Genomic DNA, 24,004 nt, shown 5'->3' with positions numbered 1-24,004 from the left:
TGGGTTAGAGAGAGTCAGAATACTCATGTCAAACAAATCGGATAGCTTTCTTTGACAGGTAATAAGCCTTGTGGATGGGGGAAGCAGTTAACATAGTATATCTTGACATTAATAAAGCTTTTGATACTGTCTCGCATGACCTTCTCATAAACAAACTAGGGAAATACAATCTAGATGGAGCAACTGTAAAGTGGGTGCATAACTGGTTGGAAAACCATTCCCAGAGAGTAGTGATCAGTGGTTCACAGTCATGCTGGAAGGACATAGCGAGTGGGGTCCCGCAGGGATCAGTTCTGGGTCTGGTTCTGTTCAATATTTTCATCAGTGATTTAGATAATGGCATAGAGAGTTTACACTTATAAAGTTTGCAGATGATACCAAGCTGGGAGGGGTTGCAAGTGCTTTAGAGGATAGAATTATAATTCAAAATGATCTGGACAAACTGGAGAAATGGTCTGAAGTAAATAGGATTTAATTCAATAAGGACAAATGCAAAGTTCTCCACTTAGGAAGGAACAATCAATTGCACACATACAAAGTGGGAAATGACTGCCTAGGAAGGAGTACTGCGGAAAGGGATCTGGGAGTCATAGTGGACCACAAGCTAAATATGAGTCAATAGTGTAACACTGTTGCAAAAAAAGCAAACATCATTCTGGGATGTATTAGCAGGAGCGTTGTAAGCAAAACACGAGAAGTAATTCTTTCACTCTACTCTGCACTAATCAGGGCTCCACTGGAGTGTTGTGTCCAGTTCTGGGCACCACATTTCAGGAAAGATGTGGACAAATTGGAGAAAGTCCAGAGAAGAGCAACAAAAATTATTAAAAGTCTCGAAAACATGACTTATGAGGGAAGACTGAAAAAATTCGGCTTGTTTAGTGTGGAAAAGAGAAGACTGAGAGGGGACATGATAACAGTTTTCAGGTACATAAAAGGTTGTTACAAGGAGGAGGGAGAAGAATTGTTCTGCTTAAGCTCTGAGGTTAAGACAAGAAGGACAAGAAGAAATGGGCTTAAATTGCAGCAAGGAAGGTTTAGGTTGGACATCAAGAAAAACTTCCTAACTGTCAGAGTGGTTAAGCACTGGAATAAATTTCCTAGGGAGGTTGTGGAATCTCCATCATTGGTTGATCACAGGATGACTATGAGCCGCTTTTTTCATGATATGGCTGTGAAAAAAGCTAATGCGGTCTTGGGATGCATTAGGCGAGGTATTTCCAGTAGTGATAAGGAGCTGTTAGTACCATTATACAAGGCACTGGTGAGACCTCATCTGGAATATTGTGTGCAGTTCTGGTGTCCCATGTTTAAGAAAGATGAATTCAAACTGGAACAGGTACATAGAAGGGCTACTAGGATGATCTGATGAATGGAAAACCTGTCTTATGAAAGAAGACTCAAAGAGCTTGACTTGTTTAGCCTAACCAAAAGAAGTCTTAGAGGAGGTATGATTGCTCTCTATAAATATAACAGAGGGATAAATACCATGGAGGGGGGAGAATTATTTAAGCTCAGTACCAATGTGGACACAAGAACAAATGGATATAAACTGGCTGTTAGGAAGTTTAGACTTGAAATTAAATGAAGGTTTCTAACCATCAGAGTGAAGTTGTGGAATAGCCTTCCAAGGGAAGCAGTGGGGGCAAAAGACATATCTGGCTTCAAGACTAAGCTTGATAAGTTTATGGAAGGGACAATATGTTGGGATAGCCTAATTTTGGCAATTAATTGATCAACTATTAGTGGTAGATATGCCCAATGGCCTGTGATGGGATGTTAGATGGGGTGGGATCTGAGTTACTACAGAGAATTCTTTCCTGGGTGTCTGGCTGGTGAGTCTTGCCCACATGCTCAGGGTTTAGCTGATTGGCATATTTGGGGTCGGGAAGGAATTTTCCTCCAGGGCAGATTGGCAGAGGCCCTGGGTGGTTTTCGCCTTCCTCTGCAGTGTGGGGCATGGGTCACTTGCTGGAGGATTCTCTGCACCTTGAAGTCTTTAAACCATGATTTGAGGACTTCGATAGCTCAGACATAGGTTAGAAGTTTGTTACAGGAGTGGGTGGGTGAGATTCTGTGGTCTGCATTGTGCAGGAGATCAGACTAGACGATCATAATGGTCCCTTCTGACCTTAAAGTCTATGATTTTATGATTTTTAAGAAGAGGTTAGACAAACACCTTCTCAGGGATGGTCTAGAGAATACTTAGTCCTGCCATGAGTGCAGGGGATTGGACTAGATGACCTCTTAAGGTCCCTTCCAGTCCTATGATTCTACTCATCACAAATATTTGTGCCTGAATTAATCCTATTCTGAGTCATTTGTGAATGGATACTGATCTTATCAGTCATATTTATTCATCAGTATTAATGTTCGGTTTTGGACGGACAATTTTCAGGCTATGGATTCGTTTGCTTCATCTACTCACAATTCATATTGTGTGTTTGGACACTTAATTCATATGGTATTGTTTCTGCTCTCTGATTGGAACGAGGAGGCCTGGATTCTGTTCCCAGCTCTGCTTCTGACCTGCGGTGTCTGGGGAAAGCCACTCCCTCCGCCCATGCCTCTACTTTTCTTCCCCACTTTCATCTGTCTTCTCTATTTACAAGCTATTTGGGGCGACTGCCCCTCACTGTCTCCCCACACAGTGCCAAGCATAATGGGGCTCCGATCTTGATTGGGGACCCTTAGCACTACTCTAATACAAATTATTATTAATAAGGACACACAGATGAACCCCAGGGATTTCACAGTGACTGCGGACACTCCCTCCTTAGCCATGCCACTGTGGGAAGCATAACAGGAAATGGCACAATTGCATAAAATCAGTGCTCCCAAAACTGGGGAACCCAGGACTAGCTGGGGTACAGAGAAGAGAAAAATGCATGACACTTGACCAGCCTTTCCTCCACTACAGAAATGCTCCTGAGACATGGGTATAAGTATCAGGTGCTCCTTCCCTGCTCCTGTGGAGGGAGCAAGGGACTGGGAGGTGATCATTTCTTAGGCCATAGCCAAGGCAGGGGGCTCCAATCAAACCAACCTGGGAACCAGAGTACCAGCACCCATAAGTTGGAATTTCCTTGCAGGGCCAGGGAGGTGCGGGGGGCCGGATTGTTAGGTTTCTCCTTATCACCAAGCAATGCCTGTTTGCCGACAGATTGTCTGGCTTCTTTTTCCCCTGAACATGGCGCTTGAGAATTTAGAAAAGCTGGCAGGTTATAAATACATCACCAAGCTCTTTACTCAAGAGATAAGCATGTAATGAACTAAGTCACTTGGATAAACAAGTGCTGCAGGTTCATGAAAACATGTATCTGTGGCCACGTCCATGTCTGTGCAGGCACCTGCAGAGAGGCTGTTACCCTAAGTCAGCGTTTCTCAAACGCAGACACCTGCAGATTTTTTGTGGCCACGACAGCCTCTAAAGTATGGATGGAAATTTGGGGGCATTGCCCCTCCCCAATGTATACATTTATAGTGTGTGTGTGGGGGGGGAGACAATGTAAAGGTTCCACCACCTCCCGAACAGCTTAAGTCACAGTCCACCCCTTACCCTCCATCTCCCCCCCCAGAAAGCAGTGGTCCCTGCCTGCAGCACCCAGCTGTTGCTCCTGAATAGCTGTTACCAACAGCATGTTCCACCAGCAGGGATCAGTGCCCTGCATTCTGGGCAGCGCCTCTGGAGACACGAGGGGCCAGTGTGCGTGGGGCCTGTGGCAACTGTTGTCTGTGAAAGCAGCTACAATGTTCGGTTGTTGGGGTGCTCCTCTGATCAGCTCCCCCACTCCCACCCAGCCAAGGCATGGAGAGCCTGGGACTCTGCAGGCAGCCGATGAGTTCCCAACCCACCTTCCCCAGGGTGGGCTCTTGCTGAAAGGCCACTGGAGATAGGGACAGAGGTGGGTCGGAACTTGGATATATATCTGTGCATATTTATTTGTTTTTCCTAGAGTTAATTAAATATTTTAGGAAAGATTGTCAGAGCGGCCCCCTGCACGATTTCGTGGCCACACTCAGAGTTGTGAGTTTGTTGTGAGAACCCCTGCCCTAGGTGATTTACCTGGTAGTGCTTTCTGGCTCTGGAAAAGCAACAGCAGGCAGACTGGCTATCCATTTCTCCTTGCGGGTACTCTACAATCTCATATGACATGCAGTGGGATGACCTGAATTTACTCTCATTTTAAACAGTGCAACATCATCCAACGTTACATCATGACCCTTAAAGAGACAGTACAGTCTAAAGCAACAGTGCCTAAATTTTGCCAGGTTGAGGGTCCTCCTGACAACTTGCCAAGAGCCACATCTAGAACCCAAGTCTTCTCCCACTTACAGTGGTGTGAAGTGGGAGGAACCGCGCTCCTGGTGTGAGGGGAAAGGGGCCTCAGGACCCAAGTGAACATGAAACACAGCCTCTGCTCACCTCCTCCCATTGGTGGATGTAGCGGATGAGCCTGGAGAGCCTTAGCAGGCGCAAAAGGCTGAGGATTTTGGTGAAGCGTACGATACGCAGAGCCCGGGCAGTCTTGTAAACCTCCGAGTCGATACGGGTCTCCACAATCAGGAAGATATAGTCCACAGGGATGGAGGAGATAAAATCCACCACGAACCAGCTCTTCAGGTACTTCATCTTAATTCGTTGGGGGTCAAGGATGATCTCGGTGTTATCCTCTACCACGATGCCGGTCCGGAAGTTGAGGACCAGGTCGATGAGGAAGAAGGTGTCTGAGACCACATTGAAAACGATCCATGGGGTGGTGTTCTCGTCCTTGAAGAAAGTGATGCCCACAGGGATAATGATCAGGTTTCCCACCATCAGGAGCAGCATGGTCAGATCCCAGTAGAACCTAGAAAGCGAGACAGAGACAGGAGATCAGCCAAAGGAGGTGCCCCAGGGCGAGAGAGACCAAGTCATCCGCTTTATAGAACTGTACTCTTATTAGCTTCCCCAAGCCCTGCCTGCCTGTCAGAGGTACGTCTAGGGCACACCAGATGACTACTGTATTTAGGCATTTAACGTAAAGAGGGATATTAGGTTGCTGGCATGGTGGGTCCTGATGGGGGTGTAGGGTGCAATGGGGGTGTCCACTCCAAAATCCTGATCAGGGCTTTGCAATAACCCAAGAGACCAAGACATTTATATGGCTTACAAAAAGAACCACCATTCTAACAATAAACAAACACTACAAAAAAAAAGCTAATGGAAGGGATACAAACCCTCCCACTTCCGGCATAAGCCAACCTTTGATCTTTGGGAGTCAGAAGGAATGTAGTGCTTTGAGCAGGCTCTCTCAGAACTGCCCACTTCGGGTTTCTTGAACCTGCCTCTGAAGCAGATGGTGCTGATCACGATCAGAAAGAGGACTCTGCATTACATGGAGCCTGAGAATTCAGCTTAGATTTCTCACTGTGCCTAGCGTGTGCGGAAACTGGATTTGGGGAGTTTAGACAGTGCTCCCTGGATGCCCATGCAGTGCAGAAATGATCAATACAGCTCATAGTCGCGTGCCTGAAGATATGTATTTCATTGTCAAAGTAACCAAGGGAAACATTTCACTTCTGTGCCCTCAAACCAGTCTCTGATACTCTGGTCTTTTCTTTATTGGTCAATCAATATTATCTGAAGGGCTCTCAGAACAGCATTCATTTTATTTTTGGAAAGCACTGTGTGTCTGAGCATAATCCCTGATGTTATAAACCACTTGCTGGTTTTACCAAGTATTAGTAGAATAGATAAGTGATCACATGATGCTGCTGCAGAAGCTAATCCAGAGTAAGACAGACAGAAAACCTCACTAGTTCTCAGACTTTGCTGAGGAGTCTCACAGTAACCTAGTGGCCTCACTCCAATCCTCAGAGACTTAACTCATGGAGACATCAATGTAACATGGCCTCATTATCACCAAGATTGCATTACTTCTTAAAATAGCAGTAAATGCCCTGTAGTATATCATGTAGAAGTAGCATAAACAATTAAAATTAAAATGTGCTTGTCAAAGTAAATGAACGAAGTGCACAGGACAAACTCATCTATCGGCTTTGTTTGCTTACTCACACAGTCACAAGATATTTTATTTATTCTTCATTTCCTGAGCAACCAATATATTCTTTGCCATGGAGAGTACAAAGAGGAAGACAAGGTCACTGTCCCAAAAGGCTTACAATACAAGAGATAAATTCCACTCCTATTTACACCAGGGGCACTCTTCAGTGGAGCTGCTCTGGATTTTCATTGATGTAACCAAGCACAGAATTTGATCTGTGAAACAGACATAGCACATGTTTCTTGGCAAATTGGCTACATAGCCAAGATGGGTTTGCATCAACCACACCCAACTTTGGGATGTTCAGAATGAAGATCTAGGTAAGAATTTTACTCCTTCCGCCTGTATCGTTGGCTAGATTCTCAGCTGGTATAAAACAGCATAGCTCTAGCAAGTTCAATGGAGCTGTATCAATTTGTGCAAGCTGGGGATCTGACCCCTCATCTTTATTTTGTTAACAAAAGACTTCTCTGTATTGATCAATGAAAATTGCACTCCCCAAACGTAAGATATATATACACACAGACAAACAGACAGACAGACAGAGACACACACAACACACAGAGTGGGGATTTTCAGAAGTATTCAGCATTGACCTAAATCTGGTCCCATTGAAGCCCATTGTAAAGAACTTAAGTGGACGCAAAGTTAGGCCAACAGTGAGTGCCTCTGAAAATCCCATCAGATAATTTTATCTTGCTCTTCGATGCATGGTCATTGCCCTGCCACATACCCAGTGCAACTGCCTATCTAGCATGCAAGCACAGTAGCTGATGTTAGAAGCAACGAGATGAGTCTGTATGCCTCAGAGCACCGTCATTCCATATCGCAATACGTGCTAGTACTGAACAAATCCAAGCTGCAAACTTGTTTATTAAGGGCCTGATATGATGACGCAGCTTTCCTTTTCAAGTAATTTAGATAATCACACAACAGCATGCAAGTCTGGAAGAAATTGGTATATGTGTTCCCAAGAGAAAAATCCTTTCAGCCATCTTTAATCTAACCGTTGGAATACAGAGGGAGATGCACACACAGAAGAAGAGCATTATTCCTCCCCAAGTTTCAAAGGAAGCAGATGAAAGCTAAAGCAGCAGCCAGCCCTGCATACACATAAAGGTGACAGTCGCTTTCTGCAGAGATCTTTTGATTTCTCTGCCTGCCTTTCTCAACATCAGCAGGTGATTTTAGGGTTCAGCAGAGAGTGAGAAACTGATGGCATTGGCTAACTAGTCAGTGTGAGTAGCAGGAAATTTCCCACACACAGGTTGAGCAATATACTTCAATCCTGATTTGTAGCACTCCCTCGTATTCCAGTCCACTGTAGATTAATCCAGATACACAGCTCTGCCAGCTCCCTGTGGTCCTGAATACTGCAGTCTCTGCTGCTCCAGTCCTAGGACCCCCTCCTAGCTCTGTCAACACATGTCAGCCTTGACCTGATCAACGGCAGTGCCGCTGACATTATAATGCTGAGTTTCGAGTTTTGCGCACGCGTGCACATACACACACACAGTTGTTTTGTGAGGCAGACAAGCAGAGATTAAATCATAACCTTCATTTCCATGTGGTACTTAAAGCAGAGTTTTAGCCCAGGTTTGGAGAAGTGAGTCAAGACAAATGCCATCGATTCCTTTTGTTCCTGGCATTTAGAAGGCATCACATATGGAATAGAGACAATGAGCATCTATATCCAGTGTACTGACTACTCACTAATGAGTGCCCCAAATGGCGAGCAAATTACAACTTTTGGCTTCTACGAAGAAGATAACTGAGGTTGAAAAGTACCAGGATTTTGGCCTAGACACCATTCCCACACTGCAAAAAGAGGTGCCTAGTGGAACTTGCTAACCAGAATTCCTAGAAGTTATAAATGCAACAATGAGGAAGCCACAGCTCACCTATATCTAGGTCAAATGCAACACACTTAGTGAAGGATCATTAATTTAGTGTCAATGGTTGCTCAGTGATCACAACATCCTAGGGGTCAAACATCATAATGTCATTTTATACTTGCAGTAAGAAGCCTTTTTTTGCCCTTTCTAAATTATTGACGGAAATTAATAAAAATGCATGTGATGTTTGGAAGGGCTCGTAGCAATTGTTAATAATTGTTAATAAATTGTTAATAAAATAAAATAAAATTGTTAAGCAATTGTTAATAATTGTTAATAAAAATGCACTGCATTTCTCCAGCACCTCCCAAGGATCCCAAAGCACTTCCCAAACAGTAACAAATTTAGCCTCATAACTCCCCTGAAAGGTAGGTAAGGATTATCACCTCCGTTTTACAGATGAGGAACCGGAGACATGGGGAAGTTAAGGAATAGTCTAATGGTCACACAGCAAGTCTGTGGCACTGCAGAGAACAGAACTCGACTCGCAGTTCTGTGCTGTGACTACTAGATCTCAAACTTTTTCCATAGTGGGGACTACAACTTACAGAGAGATTGGCTTAAGGATGTTTCCCTTCCCATTTCCTGTCTTGCTGACCACAGCTCCCCTCCCATTTCCAAAAGCTTACATAGAAAATTAACAGTAGGAATGCATGTGATTTATTTTAGCTGACTTAGTGCTGGTTTTCCTCTTGTTTTGAGCTGCTCAGTCACACTGTCTGACCAGCCAGTTCTAACATACTTGCTTTTAATACAATACTATCACACACCTTACAACTGAAAAAAATCACACTGCAGCCCACACCCTTAACTCTGACCTGCTAATCTGTAATTTAGTTACAACTTTCTATGGATATGCCTATGAAAGAGGATGAGCATGTGCATTTCAATCATATTTGTGTGAATTTCTGAATGGCAGTGGGTATTGCATAGCTGATCTGATTTTTTAAAAGTCACAGTGTAAATACCTAGCAGATGTTCGTTTGTGATTTTTGACCAGCGAGTCAAATCAGCTTTCTGTTCAATACCAAGTACATGCTGTGTGGACGTGCTAGGACTGATTTTTTACAATAACTGACATTAAATTAAATATTGTAGTGTTGGAAGGACAAAGTTCAGAGTGCACGCTGCAGTGGGATTTTCAGTTTTTGGCTGTGTGCATTAAGAGGGGATATTATTATGGAACAGAAAATGATTGTGTGTCAGAGGGGTATCAGTGTGTTGGTCTGGATCAATATCATGGACGGTATCAGTCTAATGTTTGGAGACTGGTATTGTGTTGGGCACGAATGCTACCTTAACTTATGTTCTCCTGGATTTTTTAAGTGTCCACAGTTTCATAAGAAAAATATACTTAAGCAACAACAAACAGGAAGGAATGCAAGCCAGAATAGGGAAAGAACAAGTTAAAGAATATTATGATAAGTTAGATGTATTCAAGTTGGCAGGGCCTGATGAAATTCACCTGAGGGTACGTAAGGAACCACTGAAGCAATCTCAGATTATCTTTGAGAACTCAGAGCACAGGTGAGGTCCAGGAGGATTGCAGAAGGGCAAACATAGTGCTGTTTTTTAAAGAAGGGAGAAAAGGAGGACTTGAGGAATTACAGACTAGTCAGCCTAACTTCAGTTCCTGGAAAGGTCCTGGAACAAATTATCAAACAATCAGTTTGTAAGCACCCAGAGGATAATAGGGTGCTGAGTAATAACCAGCATGGTTTTGTCGAGAACAAATCATGCCAAACCAACCTAATTTCCTTCTTTGACAGGGTTATTGGCCTCGTGGACGTCAGGGAGGGTGGGGGGGGGTGGGAGGCGGGGGGTAGTAGACATGCTATATCTTGATTTTAGTCAGGCTTTTGACACAGTCCCACATAACATAAGCAAACTAGGAAAATGTGGTCTAGATAAAATTACTATGAGGTAGGTGCACAACTGGTTGAAAAACCACACTCAGACAGTAATCATCAATGGTTCACTGTCAGACAGGGAGGATGCATCTTGTGGAGTCTCTCAGGGTATGTCTTTGCTGCAATTAAAAACCTGCAGCTGGCCTGTGCCAGCTGACTCCGGCACATGGGGCTTGGGCTAACGAGCTATTTAACTACTGTATAGACATTTGGGCTTGGTTGGAGCCTGGGTGCTAGGACCCTGCAAGGTGGGAGAGTCCCAGAGCACAGGCTGCAGCCTGAGCTCAAATGTCTACACAACAATTAAACAGCACCTTAGTCTGAGCCCGAATCTGCTGGCACAGGAACTGAGGGTGTCTGGTTGCAGTGTAGACATACCCTCAGGGGTCTGTCCTGGGTCTCGCACTATTCAACGTTCTCATTAATGAGCCATGGTGGAATCCATGAAGTTACTATTCCACCTAAACTCCAGACGCAGGCACCTAAGTCAGGTGTTATGTGCCTACGTCCCAGTTTTGGCTCCACTGTGATTTAGAAAACTCCTGTAAACTCTGTAGCTGCCTAAACTCTCTCCGCAACTGAGCTTTTCAGAGTAAAAGTTCCCTGGGTCCCCACGCTCCTGTTTCTGGGCATGTGAACAGCTGCCTCTCTCCTGTGTCTGGACTCCTCTCTTCTGCCTGAGCCCCAGAGCGATTCACAAGCCAGGGGAAGAAAGGCGTTCAGCCACCTAAGTTGTGTGCAGGGCCCACTCCAGCAGACATGCTCAGAGACTACCTAGCAGACTGGGTCCAATTCAGAGTCTGGCCAGAGAAGGAGGTGGTGCCCACCTAACATCTCTTAGCTCAGTGGTTAGAGTACTTACCTGGGATGTGGGAGACCCAGGTACAGCCCCCGCCTCACCTGGCAGAGGGGGAGAAAGACGCCTCCCTGCAGCCTGGACTTAGGTGCCTATCTCCATGAAAGGTGTGTGGCTTACACACCCTTTGTTCTTGTCATCATCTCCCATTGGCTAGCTTAGGTGGGGGCTAATGTGTTGGCTTTTGTGGATTGCATTCCAAGGCGCTGATCTCTCCCTATGCAATGGATAGGGAGTCTAGGTACCTAACCCAGCGTTGCAGATCTCAGTGTTGAACCTGTGATTTTCTAGGCCTCTAAAAGTTAGGCACCACAAAGCTTGGTGTTGCAATGTCTAAATCCCTTTGGGGACCTTTCCTTAGATAATGCAGCAGAGAGTATTCTTATAAAATATGCAGGTGGCACCAAGCTGGGAGGGTTGCAAGCACTTAGGAGAACAGGATTAGAATTCAATACGACCATGACAAATTGGAGAATTGGTCTAAAATCAACAAGATGAAATTCAATAAAGACAAGTGCAAAGTAGTTTGCACTTAGAAATGAAAAATCAAAAGCACAAATACAAAATGGGGAATAACTGGCTAGGTAGTAGTGCTGCTGAAAAGGATCTGAGGCTTTTTCTGGATCACAAATTGAATATGAGCCAATCTGAAGCTGTTGCAAACAAGGCAAATATCATTCTGGGATGTATTAACAGGACTGTCGTATGTAAGACATGGGAGGTAATTGTCCTGCTCTGCTCTGCTCAGTACTGATGAGACTGCTGCTGGAGTACTGGGTACAATTCTGGATGCCAGACTTTAAAAAAGATGTGGAGAGAGTCAGAGGACAGCAACAAAAACTAAAAGGTTTAGAAAACCTGACCTATGAGGGAAGATTAAAAACACTGGGCATGTTTAGTGTTGAGAAAAGAAGATGGAGTGTGGACCTGATAACAGTCTTCTAATATGTTAAAGAAAACAGGGATCAATTGTTCTCCATGTGCGCTGATGGTAGGACAAAAACGTAATGAGCTTAATCTGCAGCAAGGGAGATTTAGGTTAGATATTAGGAAAAACTTTCTAACTATAAGGGTAGTTTAGCTCTGGAATAGGCTTCCAAGGGCGGTTGTGGAATCCCCATCACTGGAGGTTTTTAAGAAGGGTTTGGACAAACACCTGTCAGGGATGACCCCGCTTCATCATGCGGGGGATGGACTGGATGACCTCTCGAGGACCCTTCCAGTCCTACATTTCTATGATTCTAACATTAACTCTAAATTAACAAAGCATTTGGTCCATTTTCAGCCTTCATTGCAATGCAGCCAGCTCTGGGTTGAACCAAGTAGCTTTCTGCCAATGCACAGAAATGAAGCAAAAGCAAAGCCGGAATATCACCAGGAGTGGAATTTAAATGAGATACCATGGCTAACCTTCCTACTTTTACAAAGAGTGCAATGGTGTATTTAATGACTACATCCCACCATCTCCAACAAGACCAATCTTGGGTGCTGGTTAAGAGCTGATTCAGAAAAAAGAATTCCCCTCTTTATATGGTCACTCTTTACATGGGAATGTTTCCTTTAAGCATTCTCCCCCCCCCCCCGCCCCGACAAAGGAGCAGCTCCCCTCTCCTGGAGGATGCAAGTTGAATGATATATTACTACACTCACCAGCAACTTTCTTGACAGGAAACAGGTCACAGTTTAATTCCCTGGACTGCTAGTCAGGCTAGAAATAAAAATCATTGTTTGTAAAGTGCATTAGCAGATGTCAGCATGACTGGAGTGGGGATGGTAGGGTTTGGGGGGGTTGGAGGAAAGGTTCATTTCAGAAAGCAGCTACTCACTGGGTAGAATGAGGAGCGAGAGACACAAGGAAGGAGCGATAGACAGACACTTTCCTCTATTTTGAGTATTATTTTTTCCAACCAGGAGTTGGTGTATTTCTGTTGGATGGTCATAACTTTGCATTATTCACAGAGATAATAGAAGAGATGTGGTGAGTCACTGCTACTAAATGTATTAAAGGACAGTTAGGCAAATACCCAATGTAGGAATTCACCTGCTAAATAAGTTCATTTACTCATAGTGATCTATTCAAATGTGCTATGCATGCTCTCTGAAATAAACACCCACAAAGAGAATGCTTGTGTTAAATGACTAAAAAACCCAGAAAAGCTGAATGCTACATAATGGAAAATAATTAGGGGACCTGTTAAAAGAATGAGATAAATTACTTTAATTAACTCCGTACTAAGCTATGCAAATAAGATGTATACTCTGCCATCCATAAATAACCACTGAAGAGTACCGATAATAAGGTGTGCATCACGTGACAGCATACTGCAAAGTCTGCTTCCTATAACAGTTTACCAGACTAACACCCTGGCCATACTCATCAGTGCTGGCTGCTTCCCATCAATTGTGCATGTTCCAATTCTCCATAGAACCTGGACTACACCAAACTCCATCTCCACTACAGGTTAAAATGTATGCAAGCGGATGGAATGTGAGCAATGGTGCTGTGCCAGACCTGCAATAGAGGCTAAGGTCCAGATCCTTACAAGATATTTAGGCTCCTAACATCCACTGAAATCAAGAAGAATAGCCATATTGGGTCAGACCAATGGTCCATCTAAGCCCAGTGTTCTGTCTCTGACAACAGCCAGTGCCAGATGCTTCAGAGGGAATGAACAGAATAGTGCAATTTCAAGTGATCCAGCACGCTCTCATTTGTCCTAGATTCTGGCAGTCAGACATTTAGGGATACCGAGAACATACGATTGTGTCCCTGACTAATAGCCATTGATGGACACTGATGAACCTAGCCTCCATGAATTTAGTTAATTCTTTTTAGAACCCTGTTATACTTTTGGCCTTCACAACATCCCCTGGCAACGAGTTCCATAGGTTGACTGTGCACTGTGTAAAGAAGTACTTCCTTTTGTTTGTTTTAAACCTGCTGCCTATTAATTTTATTGAGTGACATCTAGCTCTTGTGTTATGTGAAGGGGTAAATAACACTTGCCTATTCACTTTCTCCACATCATTCATGATTTTATTGACCAAAGGAAGTTAGGAGCCTAAATATCTTTGAGGATCTAGGTCTAAGTTACTAAGACAGGCCCTGATCCTGCACGTGTTTAACTTTACTATCATTGACATCAACAGGTCTACTCCAAGTAGGAAACTTGCATATATGTTTAAGTGTTAATAGGGTCAGAGACACAGGTAGGGAGGGGAACCAGACAAGGCATTCACTACTGGCATTGGCCTATGTCTCAGTGGATTAGAGCTACTCTGTCACATCTGATTCACTGCAAACAGTGCTCCAGCCTTGATAAAATTCCTATGGAATTCACTCATCAAGTTTGGGGAGGAGGAAGGGTTAGCAAGATATTTTAGATGTATTTAGCCTTTCAGTTGAATTATCTTCATTATATATTAAATTATCCCGCACCCAAATTTGTCTGAACAGTCCAGGACTCTGTATGATTTTCAGAGCAGATCAAATATGCCAACATTATTATTTCCCCTGTAACATGTAAGAAGTATTATGCTATATGGGTGGGGGGGAGGAAGGAGAGTGAGAAAAAAAAAAGGTAATGCAGTAATTTGAACTGGTATTTGTAGCCCAGATTTTGGTAGTGCAGTAGCTTGCTACTGTTTCTCCTTCAGCAGTTTTTTACCTAACGCTATATAATTAACAAATAACAACCAACACTTGCATTTTTCAAAGTGCTTTTAAACATTCATTAATCCCCAGTAGTGCTAGGCAAGCAGACCTTTTTATCCCCACTTTACAAATGGACAAGACAATACAGAAAAGTTAAATGACTTGTCCAAACCAATATGTCAAGACAGTGCTAGCGCTGAGATTAGAACACAGGAGATTTTGGCTTAGTTCTATGCTTAATTCCCTATTATACACTAAAATTGGAGCATTTTATTGTCACAGTAAAAAATATAATCACACATATAAATATGCACTCAGTGATATTTTTTATTCCAGTTATAGAGTTTAATAGTTTTCAAATGTTCAGTGCATTGATGCATTTACCCTATTATAACACAGTAAAATATGATTTATGCCCTTTAACTTACAAAAGATAAGGCATTAAATCAATAAGAATTAGTTTAAATTATTAGTGTTTTGATGTCATCTACTCTATTTCATGCTGTTTAAAGACATGAAGAGCTTTGCATAGCACAGTTCACAAAGAGATGTTTATAGAGAAATTCAAGAGAATCAAGAACTACCAAAACTGGCCTTATGTCAAGGTAATCTCTGACAGAGAATGTGTTAATCTACGGTATGCAATAGCACAATGCTCTAAATAAATCAGGGCCTTGTTAGTTCTTAGTACAGCCTTTGATTTCAGCATGAACTTTTCTGGTCAAACTGCATGCTCTGGGACGGACACAAGGAAGCATTATGTCCCTTGCGAGTGGTCCATTTCAGCACCCTGGACAGCTCTTTCCAGTGGACTATTAAGCAGTTGCTGAAATGGCCCTCTGGGGATAAACAAATGATATGCCTATTAAAACAAACAGCCTTTTAATTGCTATGATTAAGAAAGTCTTGGACCTTGCACTTTCCATTAGTTCAAATGAAGGAGTGCAGGATGCAATAAAAGGAACCCATTACCAAGAGCCCCCCTTCCATCAAATATGAACAAAAAGAAATTAAAAAGCAGTCAACCTTGAATGTGCTCTGGCTTCTACAGGAAGGGAGAGCACTTCATAAACTTGGGGCCTTGAGAGAAAAAGCTCCAGCTCCTGGGTGCTAGGATAGCCAGCAGCTCCAGCCTCAACCATTGCAGCTACTGGGATGAGCTGTAAGACAATAGACTATCCCCCCAGCAAGACTGGATCTACAGGACTCAAGGCATTTCTATAATCTTCACCAAAGATCTACTGTTTTATTTGATTTAACATTGCCTTTTAAATTATTCATTCAAAAGCTATGGTCCCTTCATGTCAGCGTGCTGCTCCTCAAGTATATGGAGCTTGTGATAACACCACTTCATTTTGCTTTTTACCCTTTCACATGAGGATCTCAAAACTCTTTGTAGGCCTTTGGGAATTAACTTTCCCAACACATTCCTATGAGCATAATTAGTCCAATTATTCAGATGGGAACTCAATCACAGAGAGGGTAAGAAACTTGACTGAAGTGAGTCAGTGACAGAACTGGGATCAGACTCTAAGTCCACACTAACCACCAAACCACACTTCTTTTTACCTGTGACCCTTCAAGTCTGACAGGATGGTATTTTTTTAGTTCACATAAGGAGAGTGGAAAGTTGTATCCTTGTGCACAATTTCAACCACAAACAGACCATGGACACTGACTGCCCCTTCCATCCTGACGAGTGGTCCCTCCAATCATGGTAGAGGCTGGTTCAAAGGGTAGAGAGGGTGTATGTATGTAGCTTGCACTGCCACTGGCTGTCCTCTGTATGTCTCATGGTCTCCAGATCTGTCAGGCCAACAGCTTTCTCCAGCTGCAAATATTCCCCCAGATTCCCTTTCCCATTGGTTATTGTATGCAGGTCCATGCTCCGCAAGACAAGTAGTATTGCTTTATACTTATGTTGTACCTGTAATAATAGGATTCAATGACACTTGACAGCCATCAATCAAGCTACATAACCCTCCAATCCTGCTCTAAACGTAACCCCCATTTTACAGATGGGGAAACAGGCACAGAGCTGGTGAGTGACTTGCCCAAGGTCGCTACATGAGTCAGTGGTAGAGTCAGGACTCAGGAGTCCCGTCTTTCCATCCCATGCTCTACCCACTGGATACTGCTCCCTCCATAACCCAAGGCACACATCTCATTCTTGGGAGCAACCCTGGGGAGAGCTTGATGCACACTGGTTCCACCACAATTCAAATACAAATACAAACAAGCAACATCCACCATCTGAAAAAAATACTGCGTTAAAGATTGCAGAAAGGTCTGAGGAATCCAGTGTGCAACATGCCATGGTAGAAAATGGAAGGGAAAGCCAGTTCACAAATGTATTTGTCTACTTGAATCTCCTCCTTGGCCTGCACGCATGGCATCACAAGGAAACAACATATTCCTTTACTGTGTTACAAGGATGTTCCTCGCAGTGACAAGACACAAACATGTCACAAGGATAGCTGCCATAGTTCTTTGCAAGCTACTCTAGTGGCTACTGCCCTGGACCTGCTCCGTGCTCTCTTTCCTGCAGCTGCTTGCTCAGCAAACTAAGTAGTTTCTTAAATCTATATTTAGAATCTGGCTTTCCTAAAAAAAGAAAGAGGAATTATGTGATTTCATCCCTCCCCTCCCCCCACTCCACCCCACCCACCCCACTCCACTCCACTCCACCCCACCCCCATCCCCTGTCACACACACAGAGCCTCAAGAGATCTCATTTGTTCAGAGCTCAGGTTCAGGGAATTCTCTGCCCTAAATCTGAAGAGTGGAGGCAGTTAGAGCAGAATTACCTTTTCAGCTTCTAGACAGCATTAGTCATATTCCCGCTCTCCCTGGATCCAGCCATTTTCAGCTCAGAGCGAGTCATGCTCTGCGACAGGACAGTAGAGCAAAAAGGTTTTAGGACCATTACTTTCTGTGCAAAAATTTCATTCCCTCCCCTCCATAGGGCTTGAAAGGGAAAAGGTTCATATCTTGGAGCTAGACATGTTTATACAGTTCTGGTGAGACCTCAGGCTCAGACAAAGTTGAGTGGATTTGAAGATGACATGCAAAGGGACATGAGTAGTAATTCACTGCCTGAGGAAGCTGGTGATGGCACCACTACCCCCTCCCATATGTGTTCTGCTTTAAAATCCATTACAGCCTTCACCAGAGACTTGTAGGCACAAGCTGACCTGGAGAGGTGCCCAATCAGTGTGTCTCTTGGCCAGCATGGCCCCACCCTATCGTGGCTTGGCTCCACACACTGTTGGTGTTGCACTGGCTAAGTCACAGAGAGGACTCTTCATACCTTCTGCTGTGGTCTGGGGCCTAGGTTCTGCTGGCTTGTTCCAGGGTAAACCCAGTGGGATCACTTCTTAGGCAGTCATGTCACTGCAAAGGATGTCATCTCTCTCAATGCTTATCCTAGCCAAGCTTCGCCAGGAGGGGATAAGCAGCATGACCACATCCCTACAAAGCTCCATAGCTATGTATAATTCCTCGTTCTCACCCTTCATCCAGGCCTGCTGGAATCCCAGCAAGTCATCGAGGAAAAAGCAATGCAAAGGGTCTAACCCTTTCTTCATGTCCAGCCCATTGTACTGGATAAACACATCATTAGCCCTCTTCCCCATGACTCTTTGTTAAGACGTTCAATGTGTTTGATATGTCTTGATTTAACAGAGCTCCCAACATAAATTATGTACAAGCCCAACATGCTTTGTTTGATCTCCCAAAAATCTCGCACTTGTATGAATATGGAAAAGTCCCTTTTTGTTTGCTGTCCATTGATCCAGGCTTTGACCCTTCTCGACATGTATTTATCTCTGATGAGCAAATAATAAAAAGAACCAACATGCTGGGGGACAGAAGGAAGCCCCTTCAAGGGTGTGCATTGCCTTGGAAACTTGCAGTAGAGAATATACAGCTCAATAGGGGCAGTAGTTTGCAAAGACCCAGTGCATCTACTGTTGAGTGTATAGGAATACAAGTAAAGATGGGCCTGAGCTACAAAACTCAGACCCTGGTCACAGTCCAACCCTGAGCACTGCTCAGATCCAATGTTTGGTTTTGCCCATTATAGAGATGGGCCTGAATCATAAATTAGGATTTGTATCAAAAAACTTTCCCAAAAATGTTTGGGAGCAGGGTTTTGTTTTGGACCCATCTCTGAATACAAATGGGGTTGTCTCCTGTTTCAGAGTTGCCAGATCCCAATTCCATGGAAAGACACACAGGCATACTTCTTATGGGCCTGATCCTGTTGCTCTTACATGACAAACTGGGCTACTCGTGAGTAACAGCTACAGGATCAGGCTCAACATACTCTATGGTTTAGAATCAAGAATGCTGCAACCACAACACAGTATGACAAAGAGAACACGCAAACTAAAGTTGTACAAAATGTATTTCTCACCTATGTTTCTCTCCACAAGCTACAGAGACCATGGGCCAAATTCTTAGCTAGTGTAAAATGACACAGCTCCATGGAAATCACATCACTTTAGACCTGCTGAGGATCTGGGCCTTTGTCACTCATTAATTGAAGAAAAAAAAAGGCTAGAATATAAAAATAAAAGAGAGATGACTGGTGTCACCATATCTATCCCAGCTGAGAATCACACATAGCAAATTACATGTAAGGCAATCCCACCACCATTACCACATTTACTGGAGTAATGAACTGGGTCAGATAACAAGAAATGGCCAGAACAGTCATCAAGAGTCTAATGGAAGCTGGATGAGGTTAATTTTGCAGTTTTATTATTGCTCTTATTTACAGTAGCACCCACAATATGCCAGGTGCTTTCCAAATATTCCATGCCCCAAGGAACTTGTAATCTAAGGAGGGATAGATGCATAGACAGAGTTTATGGGAACGGGAATAACAACAGTCCATTTGTGAACAAGCCAACTCAATTCATTGTAAACAGCACAGCAGAAGTGGAGCCTCTAGGAGGACTTACATGTGGACAGGGGAGGAGCCTTGTGGATGGGTTCAGGGAGGTGCAGAGAGGGCTCCATGAAAGAAGCTAGCAAAGAGGTTGACAAACTTGGGAGCATTGGTAGAGCAGTGGGGACAACATGGAGCTTGACATGGATCTCCATGGTTCTGGCTGGGTCGGGAGGTGAAAATGCTGAAGAACCATGGAAAAGAGCTGGCCTTGCTACATTTTTGTCTGTTCTATCCTGTGCAGATTCTTACCTCCCCTCATCACTGCAGGGTCTGAGCACCTTCCCCATGTGGTTCACTCTCTCCCCACAGTGAGAACAGTGTGTGCCGTGGAATGTTTGGTTTGGAGGTTAGGGGGGGGTTTTGAGAATGCCCAGGCTGCTCTGTGTTGATGTTGGAGAGAGAAGGCAGGTCAAAGAAACACACCTTGTTCTGGAACAGAGGGTAAAGAGGTTTGTGATGGTCCTTAGTTCCTAGGGGAGTCATTCCACACTCTCAGACCAACTACTGAGAAAGTTGTCTCCTGCATAGACTAACTTCACCCTTATTATGCCAGCGTAGCAGAGATGTTGACCAGGGTCTTCATCTTGGAGCTTTAGATGATGTTTTAGATACCTTGGGCCCAAGCCATTGAGTACCTTGAAGATCAGGATCAAGACCTAGAGTCTGACTTGGAATTCAATGAAAAGCTCTGCAGAGAGGGGAGGACAGATCTGATGTGCTCGCAGTAGCCTTGTTGCTGAAGATACATGCTGCAGCATTCTGTATTCACTGGAGTTTCCCAAGGGTGCCCAGACATACCACATTGCCATAGTCCACAGTAGAAGTGATGCAGGTACATATAAACGAGGGCAGGCCATCATATAGAAGGATAACACAGAATCTCTTAGCCAACTGCCGAAGACAGATGGTTCTGTGGCTGGTGGTGGATGCTGCTGTGCAAGAGCTTAGCATTAGCAAGAAATCCAGGAATCTCCCACCCCAGAAAGCAGTGTGCTCTGGAAATCTGTCTAGAAAGTCCATTGCCAGGATGCTCACGGTGCAGTTTGCTCAAGAAGTCTGTATAAAGCATCCAGTATTTGGGGCAGGTATCAAAAACTTTTGAGCTTCACATACTCACACGAACATCTCTGAACCAGCTCCTCAGCTGGTGTGAACTTGCTTCACTAGAGCTATACTGATTTGCGGCAGCTAAGGATCTAGGCCTTTACAACCAAAATAATATAGCAAAAGAGTGGGGAAAGGGTTGGGTGAAAAGTCAAATGTGAGGCTGATCCAACAGCTCTTAAGTCATGCAAGTCACCCTCAGTGAGCTATCCCATTGACATCCATGGTTCTGCTCCCAAGAGGGAGGGACGCAGGATCAAGCTCTATTATTTTTCAAAATGAAAATGTTTGGGGAAAAATCCATGAAAAATAAAGTGACTTTGATTTTGCAAATACCTAGATTTACAACTTGGTTGAACAGCAGCAACGTGTAGTCTGCAGTGCCAATGCACGCGCACTCTTGCTGCTTGGCTCAGGCCCTGGGTATGTCTGCTTGTCACAGTCATGAAAAGGCATCAAGCTTTCAGAGACAAGCAGGGAGCTTGCTGAGGTCATGACATTCAGAGTTAGAACATAAAGAGCATAAGAACGGCCATAATGGGTCAGACCAAAGGTCCATCTAGCCCAGTATCCTGTCTTCCAACAGAGGCCAATGCCAGGTGCCCCAGAGGGAATGAACAGAACAGGTAATCATCAAGTGATTCTCTGTTGCCCATTCCCAGCTTCTGGCAAACAGAGGCCAGGGACACCATCCCTGTTCATCCTGGCTAATAGCCATTGATAGACCTGTCCTCCATAAATTTATCCCACTGCAGGAGGAGGGAGCAAATGAGTCACAAAAGAAGGGAGCAGAGTCTCAGCTATAAACTAGTTCTTCTCCACTGCACCCCACCTTCCAAGCCTACAGTGGACCCTTGACCCCTGCTCTAGTGGATCAGGGTTCTGCAGGTTGGGAATGAGAGGAGCCAAGGGGAAAGAGACACTCCCTACAACATGCTCCCCTATGGCTTACTGCCTTTCGCAGTAGAAATTGCTTCTGGCATTAATGCAGCTTGGAGCAGCTTTGACTCCCATAGTACATTTTCTATCTACTCCAGGTGGGCTGGGGAATAGAATTCAGGCAGTCAACAACAGCCCAGCTCCAAGAGCCAGAGGTGAAGGGGAGGCCAGTGTATCACTGTCAAGGGGCCTAGGATCTGAGTGCATGGAGCTTAGGAATCCAGGGGATTTCCAAGCCACATCTCCCATTCCTCCCTACAAAGACTAAAACCACCAGCCCTGTGATGGGAGGAGTCAGAGGAGGCAACAAGCAGTCTGTCTCCCCTCCTTTTCCAGCAGGAAGGAATAATTTGACCCTAAATGGCAGGTCTTTTTCCCCTAAGAACACCAGGCCTAATGCTCAGCTACAACCAATCAGCATAGCTCCCTGAAGCCAACGCAGCAATGCCAATTCACACCAGCTGAGGAAACGGTCCACCATCCCTACAGGATAACTCAGCTTATATCGTGAGAGCTAAAGCTGCCTCTGGAGTGTGGGGCACAGGTCATTTACTTGTCTGAACTAGAGTAAATCTGCATATCTGCACATTAAAGTTTTTAAACCATGATTTGAAGACTTCAGTACCTCAGCCAGAGGCTATCAGGCCACTACAGGAGCGGGTGGACGACATGCAGGAGGTCAGACAAGATGATCACAATGGTCCCTTCTTTCCTTAAAGTCTATGACTCTTTCAGACAGGCTTCATCACATAGCGCCAGCCTGGAGACACCTCGGTGTTGGGGGCGGGGGGCTGGGGGTCCGGAGAAAGGGGCACGGCAAAGGGAAAAGAATTAGTAGGGGAAGCAAAAGTGGGTGGGAACCTGGGAGGCAGTGACCATGAGATGGTCGAGTTCAGAATCCTGACACAATGTAGAAAGAAGAGCAGCAGAATACGGACCCTGGACTTCAGAAAAGCAGACTTTGACTCCCTCAGGGAACTGATGGGCAGGATCCCCTGGGAGAATAACATGAGGGGGAAAGGAGTCCAGGAGAGCTGGCTGTATTTTAAAGAATCCTTATTGAGGTTACAGGGACAAACCATCTCGATGTGTAGAAAGAATAGTAAATATGGCAGGCGACCAGCTCGGCTTAACAGTGAAATCCTTACCGATCTTAAACACAAAAAAGAAGTTTACAAGAAGTAGAAGATTGGACAAATGACCAGGGAAGAGTATAAAAATATTGCTCAGGCATGCAGGAGTGAAATCAGGAAGGCCAAATCACACCTGGAGTTGCAGCTAGCAAGAGATGTTAAGAGTAACAAGAAGGGTTTCTTCAGGTATGTTAGCAACAAGAAGAAAGTCAAGGAAAGTGTGGGCCCCTGACTGAATGAGGGAGGCAACCTAGTGACAGAGGATGTGGAAAAAGCGAATGTACTCAATGCTTTTTTTGCCTCTGTCTTCATGAACAAGGTCAGCTTCCAGACTACTGAACTGGGCAGCACAGTATGTGGAGGAAGTGACCAACCCTCTGTGGAGAAAGAAGTGGTTCAGAACTATTTAGAAAAGCTGGACGAGCACAAGTCCATGGGGCTGGATGCACTGCATCCGAGAGTGCTAAAGGAGTTGGTGGATGTGATTGCAGAGCCATTGGCCATTATCTTTGAAAACTCATGGAGATCGGGGGAAGTCCCGGACGACTGGAAAAAGGCTAATGTAGTGCCCATCTTTTAAAAAGAGAAGAAGGAGGATCCTGGGAACTACAGGCCAGTCAGCCTGACCTCAGTCCCTGGAAAAATCATGGAGCAGGTCCTCAAGGAATCAATTCGGAAGCACTTTGAGGAGAGGAAAGTGATCAGGAACAGTCAGCATGGATTCACCAAGGGCAAGTCATGCCTGACTAATCTAATTGCCTTCTATGACAAGATAACTGGCTCTGTGGATGAGGGAAAAGCGGTGGACGTGTTGTTCTTTGACTTTAGCAAAGCTTTTGACACAGTTTTTTTAACTGGGAATTGGTCCTGCTTTGAGCAGGGGGTTTGAGCAGGGGGTTGGACTAGATGACCTTCTGGGGTCCCTTCCAACCCTGATATTCTATGATTCTATGATTCAGTCTCCCACAGTATTCTTGCCAGAAAGTTAAAGAAGTATGGGCTGGATGAATGGACTATAAGGTGGGTAGAAAGTTGGCTAGATTGTCGGGCTCAACGGGTACTGATCAATGGCTCCATGTCTAGTTGGCAGCCGGTATCAAGTGGAGTGCCCCAAGGGTCGGTCCTCGGGCCGGTTTTGTTCAATATCTTCATAAATGATCTGGAGGATGGTGTGGATTGCACCCTCAGCAAGTTTGCAGATGACACTCAACTGGGAGGAGTGGTAGATACACTGGAGGACAGGGATAGGATACAGAGGGACCTAGGCAAATTAGAGAATTGGGCCAAAAGAAATCTGATGAGGTTCAACAAGGACAAGTGCAGAGTCCTGCACTTAGGACGGAAGAATCCCATGCACCACTACAGACTAGGGACCGAATGGCTCGGCAGCAGTTCGTCAGAAAAGGACCTAGGGGTTACAGTGCACGAGAAGCTGGATATGAGTCAACAGCGTGCCCTTGTTGCCAAGAAGGCCAATGGCATTTTGGGATGTATAAGTAGTGGCATTG

At 44.5% G+C, this 24,004-nt stretch overlaps 1 protein-coding gene across 1 annotated transcript in view; it reads right to left on the bottom strand.

Annotated features, from left to right (window-relative positions):
• HCN4 (hyperpolarization activated cyclic nucleotide gated potassium channel 4) overlaps positions 1-24,004 on the bottom strand; it is a 158,076-nt gene that overhangs the window by 110,437 nt on the left and 23,635 nt on the right. Inside the window, exon 2 of the mRNA XM_048866144.2 lies at positions 4,427-4,850. Within this exon, the coding sequence (XP_048722101.2) occupies positions 4,427-4,850 (424 nt within the window). The remainder of the gene's footprint in view (positions 1-4,426; positions 4,851-24,004) is intronic.

The sequence above is a fragment of the Caretta caretta genome, chromosome 10, assembly GCF_965140235.1.
Source record: "Caretta caretta isolate rCarCar2 chromosome 10, rCarCar1.hap1, whole genome shotgun sequence".
Lineage (NCBI taxonomy): Eukaryota > Metazoa > Chordata > Testudines > Cheloniidae > Caretta > Caretta caretta.
The sequence above is the reverse complement of the archived record's forward strand: the minus strand, read 5'-3'. Positions and strand labels throughout refer to the sequence as shown.